General features: G+C 49.7%; 1 protein-coding gene across 2 annotated transcripts; it reads right to left on the reverse strand.

Moving 5' to 3' along the window:
- Positions 1 to 2625: 2625 nt before the first annotated feature.
- Positions 2626 to 7928, reverse strand: RXFP3 (relaxin family peptide receptor 3). 2 transcript variants are annotated; one of them, XM_057431154.1, is made up of 3 exons: positions 7446 to 7928; positions 6598 to 7337; positions 2626 to 4695 (listed from the first exon to the last, which is right to left on the reverse strand). In XM_057431154.1, the coding sequence occupies exons 1-3, from the start codon at positions 7858 to 7860 to the stop codon at positions 4609 to 4611; spliced, it is 1242 nt and encodes a 413-aa protein (XP_057287137.1). In that variant the 5' UTR covers positions 7861 to 7928; the 3' UTR covers positions 2626 to 4608. The 2 variants fall into 2 exon arrangements, with proteins under 2 accessions (XP_057287137.1, XP_057287136.1); XM_057431153.1 differs by having other exon boundaries at positions 6598 to 7928.
- Between the last annotated feature and the right edge of the window lie 1860 nt (positions 7929 to 9788).

Genomic DNA, 9788 nt, shown 5'->3' on the forward strand with positions numbered 1-9788 from the left:
CCCAGGCACAGCTACAGGTTGGGCAGAGAAGAGATTCAGAGCAGCCCTGTGGAGAAGGACTTGGGGGTGTTGGTCAATGAGAAAATGAACATGAGCTGGCTCCAGTGTGAGCTCACAGCCCAGAAAGCCAACCGTATCCTGGGCTGCATCAACAGGAGCGTGACCAGCAGGTCGAAGGAGGTGATCCTGCCCCTCTACTCTGCTCTTGTGAGATCTCACTTGGAGTATTGTGTGCAGTTCTGGTGTCCTCAACATAAAAAGGACATGGAAGTGTTGGAACAAGTCCAGAGAAGGGCCACGAGGATGATCAGGGGACTGGAGCACCTCCCGTATGAAGATAAGCTGAGAAAGTTTGGACGAGAATGCTTCTTCTCACACAGCAGATGCTCCAAGCCCTCCACCATACTGGAGCATCTAAAGTGAGTTCACCTGCCTCTTGTACTAGGGAACCCAGAACTGGACACAGCATCCCAAGCGTGGTCTCACCAGGCTGAGCAGAGAGGAAGGATCACTTGATCTGCTGGCAATGCTCTGCTTAATGTGGCCAGGATGCTGCTGGCCTTTGCTCCAAGGGCACATTGATGGCTCATGTTAAACTTGTCCACCAGGATCACCAGGTCCTTTTCTTCAAAGCTGCTGAGCAGTCGACTGGGCCACTCAGCCCCTATTGGTGCTAGGATTATCCACCATCAGGTGCAGGAATTCGCATTTCTCTTTGTTCAGCTGCCTGGGGTTCCTGTCAGCCCTTTACTCCAGCCCATCAATGACCCTCTGAATAATGGCACAACCCTCTGCTGTATCAGTCACTCCTTCTTTTGCAGACATGCTGAGGATGCACTCTGTCCCCTCATCCAGTTCCCTAATGAAGATGTTGAACAGGACAGGACACACTATTGATCTCTGGGACTCACTGCTGGTCATTGCCCTCTAGCTGGACTTTGTGCTGCTAATCATGACTCTTTAATCCTGACGGTTGTAAGTTTCAGTCCAGCTCACCTTCCTTCCACTTACCTAGTCCATACTTACTAGTTTGCCTAAGGGGATGTCAAGGGAGAGAGCATCAAAAGTCATATTTAAATCAAAATAAACAATATTCACTGTTCTCCCCTCATCTACCAAGCCAGATATCTTATCACAAAAGGTTGCCAGGTTGGTCAGATGTGATTTCCCCATCATCTTAACTCTGAGCTAATTGTTGGTAGCTATGAATTGATACGAACTTTATTACCTCAGTTTTAGTATTTGGTCTGAAAAGAAAATTGAAGGTATTTGTTTTTTTAGCTTTCTTGTCTAAGCTTTAAGAGACTCTCCACCAGATTCCAGTTTTATTAAGCATGAGGTTAGATGTGATTCAAAACAAAAGTGGAAAGGGTCGTTGAACAATGATGCTAGAAGTCAGTGTTTAATAGTTAATTTGATCATTGTGCAATAAGCATACTCATTCAGTTGGTCTGTGTAGGGAAATACACAGGTCCTTGGAGAAACAGAATCTCATCCCAAGGAATGCATAAGTGAGGGAGAGAGCTGATGTCTGAGTGAGCTACCTTTATTTTGTTATTTCCCACATTGAACAGTCTGCAGCCCTCCCCAGGCAGGTAGGTCAAGGTTTCAGAAAACTTGAACAACTAAATACACTGTTTCTGTGTACAGCTGCTCCTTTGGGTTTGGGTTTTTTTTCACCCCATTTCTTCAGCCACCCTGTGAGTCTGTAGTTTACATTTAACATTTTGGGAAGGACTCCGAGGCTCTGCACAAGCATAGGCTGAGAAACTTGCATATGTTCGCAAATTCATAGGGATTTGAAAGAGACAATTTTAAGGAGAACCACTCCCTGCAACTAAAGAACACATCTAAGCCATGTTCCCAGCTCTACTTCAGCAAAGGAACCAGTTAACTGGCTGCCCAGCCTTTTCTTAGAGACTGTCTCAACTGCTGCTGCTCTTACTGATGCTGAGAATGTACACAGAGAATTTTCTTGTAACTGTTTAATCATGATAAAAAAGATATTTTTAATAGTACCCCCTGAACCAATTAATCAGAATTCTCTTTTGCAGCAGGAGAGAAATAACTCTTACTAAAACTGGAGATCCAAGCTCTCATGTTGATGTCCTGGAGCTGTATTGCACCCATAACTATGCCTGCACAGGCTCAGGGACACTTGATTACATCAGAGCTTGTGTGCAGGCACTCAGGTGAATAATCATGTTTTAAAGCAGACAGTCGTGAACAAGAATGAAAGGGACTGGATGAGGGTTTTTTTTATTGCTAAAGCGAGTGCCAGAATAACTTAAAGAGAAAGCAAAGCAATATTTCTCCTCAAGAGGCATTTCAAGAGGAAACCTGGAAATGTAATTGGAGGTTGTTATTACATTAAGAGCTTGGTTAGTTATTTGAGGAGGGAGGTATTTTAAAAGTCCTTAGGCAATCAAAGCCAGCACCAAATGAGGGCTTTAAAGGTTCTTTCAGTCTGTCACTAGATGTCAGCCTGCACCTTCAGGTCCCTATCATTCTGTATCATCATGCACCTCTCTCCCAGCACACCAACAGGAATATGTAACAGGAGACCAGTCACAAAAAAAAAAAAACAAAAAACAAAACTTAAAGAACTCAGAGACCATTGGATCATATGCTTCAGCAGTGTTTATTTTACTCCACGAAAAGGTGATTGTTACAAATGAAGACAAGAAAAACTGGAGAAAACAGAACTGGTTTTGAAGTATGTTGCACTGGTTATTTAGGAAACCCCTGATTTCCTAAATTGTTGCTGATGTGTAGTCTCAAAGAAAGACCCTTTGCTCAGGCCCCACACCTGATGCTGTGTGCACACTCAGAGCAACTGCCCTTTTCTTGCAGTGCCCCAGCTGGTGCCCCTGCCCATGCAATACAGAGCCCAGATTTCATGCTCTGATAGCTGGGACTCAAAATTCCCTCTGCTCATGCACAGCCAAAGCAGTGCTCTTTGGCTACATTGGTCGCACACTGACTGCACAGCCAGAGATGCTGCTCTGGACTAAACCAACAGTTGGCCAACTGTGGGTGGGTTGTGCCCCTTCAAACAGCCCATTCACAACGTACACCTGATGGACCAGTGGCTTGAGAGAGACTCGCCATCTAAATCCATGGTCTAGAAGCCCAAGGTATTTCCTATTGGGTGATTTGCAAAACATAAGGGCTTTATGCCTTTAGTGATCAGATACCTGGGCCTTTCTCTGAGCATAGTATCTTGCTAGTATTCTGGGCTAACTATGAGTTTTACTGAACATAGTCTGTTTCACTGTGTTGTTTTGCTGGCACAAAATAATGTCTACATTAACATCCACAAGAGCATATAGGCTTTGTCATGCTGAGCACCACAGAGGATGTCTTTTAGGCAGTTTACTATTTACTGAAATTCATAGTTACACTTTAGACACCTAGATAACTTTCTGTATAGTGCACAAGGACATTTAAGCATCAGGATAAGGATTAAAATTCCAGCAAGCCAAGCAAGAAACTATGCTGTTCAAAAGCAAATACAAAGAAGAGAGTCTGGCTTTGAGATTCAGCCCCTGTTCTTAAATTAGATACTTTCTCATCACCTATAGAACCATTGTTAGACCTCTCTGAACTCTGGAGTTAGGTGTTCATGGTATTCTTTTCTCACACAAGAGTGTAGCCTTCTTCATCTGCTAGCACAGGCATTAGGGCTTCCTCCAGAAATATGAGACCCAAATGCATTCCCTGCAAATCTTTTGACACATTAGGCCACTAGACTTAGAGGTCTAGAAAGCTCTCAGCTCCTGCATAGCATATGGAAACTTTAATGGAACCAGGACCTAGGAGAAAGTTAATTATTGTACTTTGAAAGGGCAGACCTAAAATCCAGACCTGGATCCACTCTTCTGCATTTATAAGGAAAAAAAAAATCTTGGCACTTCCTCTGTGAGGCTCACACTCTAACCACTATGCTGTAGAGTATTCAAGGGCTTGCTTTCCCTTCATGATCCAGCAATGGTGAGCAACTCATGCAACAGGGAACTGTTTCAAGCCAGAGGATTCAAGCACATTCACGAAGTAACCCTGATATTCAGCCATTCCCCAGGGATGTAGAATGGGAAAGCTGAGACTTATAGCTGGTGGGCAAAAGCTCTGCCCACTTATTTAATGTTTCAAAAGGGAAGAGGAAGGAGCACAATTTACACATGCACTGAAGGTGGGACAGGAGAAGCATAACCAGGCACAGAAGCAAAGGGATGGGGGGAATGAGTTAAGATTACAGCTGCTTCTAACTTAGTGTGGCCTGACACAGGGTGTACCATGTTGGCATGCAGAGATGCCTCCCTCACCTAAACACCATGGCCAGGCCCAACAGAGATCCCCATGAAGCAGAGTGAGAAATGCTACAGACTTAAGCAGATTTAGGCATGCTCAAGAACAGACTTCTAGGCACAAAATATTTTACTAGAAAAAACTTCAAATACCTACAGACTTCAACTGGCAGAACAACTTCAACAAGTCAGGACTTAGGAACTTGGTAATCATACAGTTTTAGAAGCTCAAGTTCTTCTGTGGATATATCAGATTTCTTCAGTCTTCGCATCTGTGTAAGTATGTCCATCAGCTGCCAGCTCACTTCTGCTGTTCTCCAGACACCTTGCAAATCACTATCTTCGCAGTTAGCGATGGATCCAAGTCTCTAGTAGAAGTCTCTTCTGCCTTGAAAAAAACAGAACAACAGCTTCTCCTTTCAAATAGCAGAACCAGCTGCTTTGAGACCAAACCCAAATTTCACAACAGGAGTTACTGACATGTACAGTAACACAATCTGCAAAGCATAGTTGCCACTAATGGCACTGCAATTTTCTCTGGACAGAAACAGCAACTTTGTTCCACATCAGTACTTAGAGGTGACAAAAAACCCTCTGCAGAAGGTTTTTTTTCCTCCTCTGTAGAAATGCTTTTTTAGCTGGGTCAGGCAGATGTTGGCATTAGGCTGCAGGGAAAGAGGCTAGAAATAGAGAGGGGTTTGAATACAGTATTTATATATTCATCCTATATGCAGTACTAGGGATTAAGAAACTTGTATTTTGACAAAAGCTGCATTTTTCTATCTTTTAAAATAAATATTTTAACATTTCCATTTTTTTCTCATAATTTAAATATTTTTTTAAAGCAAATCTATAACCTTATGATTAAAACTTTCACAGCTTAAAATTACACTTTTTTCATGCCCTTATAAAGTCCATTTCAGACCAACCTCAAATTATTTCCTAGATCTTTCTAGGAACACAGGCTGGGACAGGCATTATCCCTGCCCTTCTACAGGGTGTGAGAGCACTGAATGGCAGGCTCCAGGGCTGCTCATACCAGAGTAATTGAAACAGAGTTAATTGAAACACTGGCAAGTATCAGCGCAGACCCTTGACAACCACTTCTGCAGAACAAAAACCTTTTGTGATTGCTTGAGCTGAACCAGAATTGAGCAAGCAGCTTGAAATGGCTACAATTTGTACCTTCTTCCTTTTTGTTTTATGTGCAGTTGTGTTGATTTCCTGGAGCGGGATACCAAGTCTGAAGCACAGCAAGAACAAATCCTGCAGCCTCAGGACCCTAGGAGAGGTGCCTGCCTTGCTGCACATGGTTTGGGGATGCAAATTTAGCCCCCCCCCCCAGCAGCCTGGAGAGAGCTGGGCAACAGAATGTCAGGGGGCTCACATGCTCCCCTCCAAACCCAGCCAAGCAACACCTCTCCATGAAGCTGCAAGTCCTGTCCTTGGGTTTCTCCTTGGCTTTCTGGGTTGCTCAACACTCTGGTAGAAGCAGAGGGGACAGGGGGAGCTGGAAAAGCAAATTTGACTCAGCTCTGGGGGGAGCACAGTGCTCCTTGTCCCCTCTCTTTTCTAAGTCCCTAAAAGAGGGGAAAAGGCCAAGCCTAATCAAGCAGGAGCCTTGTACCCACTTGTCCTGACTGTTCCTGTCAGGGCAGGTGTGAAATAGAATGCAGGCTGCCTGATCTCTGTGCCCACACTGGCGCCCTGAGAGCTCCAAGCTGGCATCATTTACAATGCTACACAGCAGTGAGAAAGCAACCCAACCCTCCCACCTCAAACACACATGCACAGGGGCAGGAGGGCTGCTGTTCTCCTGCTGCTTGCACCTTCAGGCTGGGGGGACACAGTCAAAGCCACCCAGCCCCTTTCCTCCCTTACACATCCTCATCCTCCCTGGATGGAACCCTGCCACCCTCTCCATTGCCTGTTCCCAAGAACAGCTACAAGCACTAAAAGCTCCTAGAGACACTCCAACCCACCCTGCCTCCTTCTACTCCTGTTCCCTACTCTGAGGAACTTTTTCAAGAAAATATTTTTCATCAGCAAGCTTCCAAGAGCAGAGACAACCCCAAAAGAGCATGTCTCAGACAGAAGCCCTCCATTACCCATCTCTCCTCCCCTCGACCCTATCACGCATTCAATATCCCAGGGTCACATCTTACACAAACCCCACAGTCCCACCCCCAAAAGCCCCCTGCCCATCTCAGCAGTGCTGCTCCGCGGAGCTAGCGGGCAGCAGGTCATGGCGGCTGCTGTACATCACCACCCCAGGTGGGTAGTAGACTACCTCCGGCTGGATGGTTGCATGAGGGCAAGAAGTAGCGACAGGCTGGACAGGCTGGTCAGGCACCAGGGCATGCAGGACCTGCTCCTCCTGCTCGGGTTTGGTGGTGTTGGTGAAAGGACGCATGGTGGTAAGGGAAGGTGAGGTGATTCTCCAGAGGAGGCTCTTCAGTGAGCTGCGAAACTCCCTGCGCATGAGGCAGTAGAGGATGGGATTGAGGCAGCTGTTGGAGTGTGCCAGGCACACGCTGATGGGGAAGAAGTACACTTGGGAGAGGAAATACTCAGTACTGAAGTTCACCACGTTGAGTTTGATGAGGATGCCCCATGTTGTGAGCGCTTGATTAGGCAGCCAACACAAGAAGAAAGCCAGCACAACGATGGACACTGACCTAGTCACTTTGGCACGGCGCTTGGAACCGAGGCCGCTGCACTTGCTGCCAACATGTTTCTCATTGATGAAGCGTACCAGGAGCAAGTAGCAGAGGCTGATGATTATCAGTGGCACCACAAAGCCCAGCAGCACCTTCTGGATGTGGTACATACCCAGCCAGAACTGGGCATTGCTGCCTCGGCCTTCGGGGAACTTGACAAGACAGAGCACATCATCAAAGACAGTGGCAGTGGTGGAAAAAATGGCATGGGGCAGGGAAGCCAGGATAGCCAACAGCCAGATGAGTACACAAAGCCACTTGGCAGAGCAGCAGCCACCCAGTGGGTCACCTCTCTGGTGATTCTTCAAGGCTGTAGACACAGAGTGGTATCGAGCTATACTCATGGCAGTGAGAAAAAAGACACTGGCATACATATTCATGGCTGTCACATAGGAGACAATCTTACACATTGCCTTACCGAAGAGCCAGTTGAAATCCAATGCATTCTCCACTGCCCAGAACGGCAATGTCAGCACAAACTGGAAGTCGGTCACTGCCAGGCTGGTTACAAAGAGGTTAATGGGGGACTTTCTCCAGCCTTGCTTGATTTTCATCAGGTAGAGGACCAGCAGGTTGCCCACCAGCCCCAGCGCACATACCACAGAGTACACCAGCGAGATGACAATCCGCACCACATCGGAGCTGTCCCCTTGCACCCCATCAGCTCGCTCCAGGTTGGTGTTCTTGAAGAACTGCAGGAAGGACATATTGCTCCCGTTGCCCATCTGGGAATCCTCCAGGAAATCCAGCGGCACGTTCCAGGATTCCCAATCCGCTACGTCCTTCACGCCGACAGCAGGTGAGCAGTCACTGCTCTCACAAGGGTCTCCCATCCCATACCAGGGAGGGCGGCGGGTCCGGGGGAGGTTTTCTTCAGACCCGCGAGCTAGCAGCGGGAGGCAGTCTCTGGGGGAAGCAGTCTCTCCTGGAGGCAGTCTCTGCGGGGACACCGACTGCGTCTCTTCGGCCCGGCAGACCGGCACCGATCCCGCTGCTCGCCGCGTTTATATAGGCGCCGGCGGAGCGGAGCATGCGCGGTGAGCGGGGAGCTCTCCCGGGTGCTGAGAGCGGGCGGCCGTGACCCCGCCCACCCGCCCCCGCGGGACCCACATCGGGTCCGTTCGCACTGCTCACCGCCGTCCCGATCCTCCCGTCCGCCCCCTCGGGACCAGCACCGGGTCCGTCCCCATTGCCCGCTGCCGCCCCTTTCAGCCCGTCCGGCCCCGGGGAACCAGCACAGGGTCCGTCCCCGCTGCTCATCACCGCCCCGTTTCTCCCTCCCAGGGTTCGTCCCCTTTCCCCACTGCCGTCACATTCTGCCTTCATCGGGTGCGTCCCCGTTGCTCACCGCCGTCCCGTTCCGCCCGTCCCGCCCCGTGGGACCCGCATAGTTTCCGTTACCGCTGCTCACCGCCGCTCCGTTCCGCCCTCCCGGCCCAGTGGGAACCGCATTGGGTCAGTTCCTGCTGCTCACCTACGCCCCGTTCTGCCCGTCATGCCCCGCGGGACCCGCACAAGGTCCGTCCTCGCTGCTCACCTCCGCCCCGTTCTGCCCGTCCTGCCCCGCGGGACCCTCACCGGGTCCATCCCCGCTGCTCCCCGCAGCCCTGGACCTCCCGCCGGGAGCCGTGCATGCTAACCGAGAGGGCGGCGCGGTTCCGCAGGCACGGGTTGGCCGCTGCCCTGTCGCAGAAGATCCCCTGCCGTTCCCGGGCAGTGCTGCGGACGTAGCTCCCGAAACACCCCTGCCTCAGAAACCTCGACGCCAACCCTAGGAGTGCTTGTTTATCCCCAGAAAACCACATTCCGGACAGGGACCAACACCTTTCCTTCTTTCGGGACATCGGGAGACGGTGGCTATTCCTAATTTTAAAATGAACGGCAAGGACACCAAAGCTATAAAGTTTTGCTAGGCGGGCAACAAGGACGGCGGGCAGAAGCCGCTTCCCCGGGATGCAGAAGGGCAGGCATAAGTCCCGGTCACCCCATGCCCGCCCGCAGGGGGCCCCGGAAAAACCACATTCCGGACAGGGACCAACACCTTTCCTTCTTTCGGGACATCGGGAGACGGTGGCTATTCCTAATTTTAAAATGAACGGCAAGGACACCAAAGCTATAAAGTTTTGCTAGGCGGGCAACAAGGACGGCGGGCAGAAGCCGCTTCCCCGGGATGCAGAAGGGCAGGCATAAGTCCCGGCCACCCCATGCCCGCCCGCAGGGGGCCCCGGAGCGCCGGCGAGCGGCCGGCATCTTCCTGGGGAGCTCGGCAGCGACTGCCCGCCGGGTCCCTGTCCTGCGCGGCTCCCAAAACTCGCCTTCCGGCCAAGCTTGTGGCAGGCACAAAAAGCAAGAGGTAGGAATAGAAACCGAGGCTTTCCTTCCTCCATTCTGCTTTTAAACAAATCGACACAAGCGTGCAGTTTGAAAACTAAGTAGATTCTAAATACATCCAAATCGAACACTGTGAATCAGCCGTCTGGGGCAGACTCTTCACTCTGAGGGTGGTAAGACACTGGTACATGTTGCCAAGAGAAGCTGCGGCTGCCCCATGCCTGGCAGTGTTCAAGGCCAGGCTGGACGGGGCTTAGAGCACCCTGCTCTAGTGGAAGGTGTCCCTGCCCATGACAGGGGGCTGGAAGCAGATGATATGTCAGGTCCCTTCCTACCCAATCATTCTGTGATTCTATGATCCAGATTTAACAAGTAAATTATTTCTACATAATCTTTAAACTGATTAATCCTACTGAAATTCCTCCAAAGG

The sequence above is a fragment of the Pezoporus wallicus genome, unplaced genomic scaffold (genome assembly GCF_028554395.1).
Source record: "Pezoporus wallicus isolate ANWC-B61680 ecotype Strahan unplaced genomic scaffold, APGP_CSIRO_Pwel_v1 contig_8692, whole genome shotgun sequence".
Taxonomy (NCBI): Eukaryota; Metazoa; Chordata; class Aves; order Psittaciformes; family Psittacidae; genus Pezoporus; species Pezoporus wallicus.

Bases quoted from the DNA above. Each gene is read 5' to 3' on its own strand.
- RXFP3 (XM_057431153.1), bottom strand. From the start codon at position 7,860: ATGGGAGACCCTTGTGAGAGCAGTGACTGCTCACCTGCTGTCGGCGTG. The intron at 4,696-6,597 runs GTAGTCTACTAC...GTTTTTTTCAAG, and splicing joins ATGCAACCATCCAGCCGGAG to GCAGAAGAGACTTCTACTAG.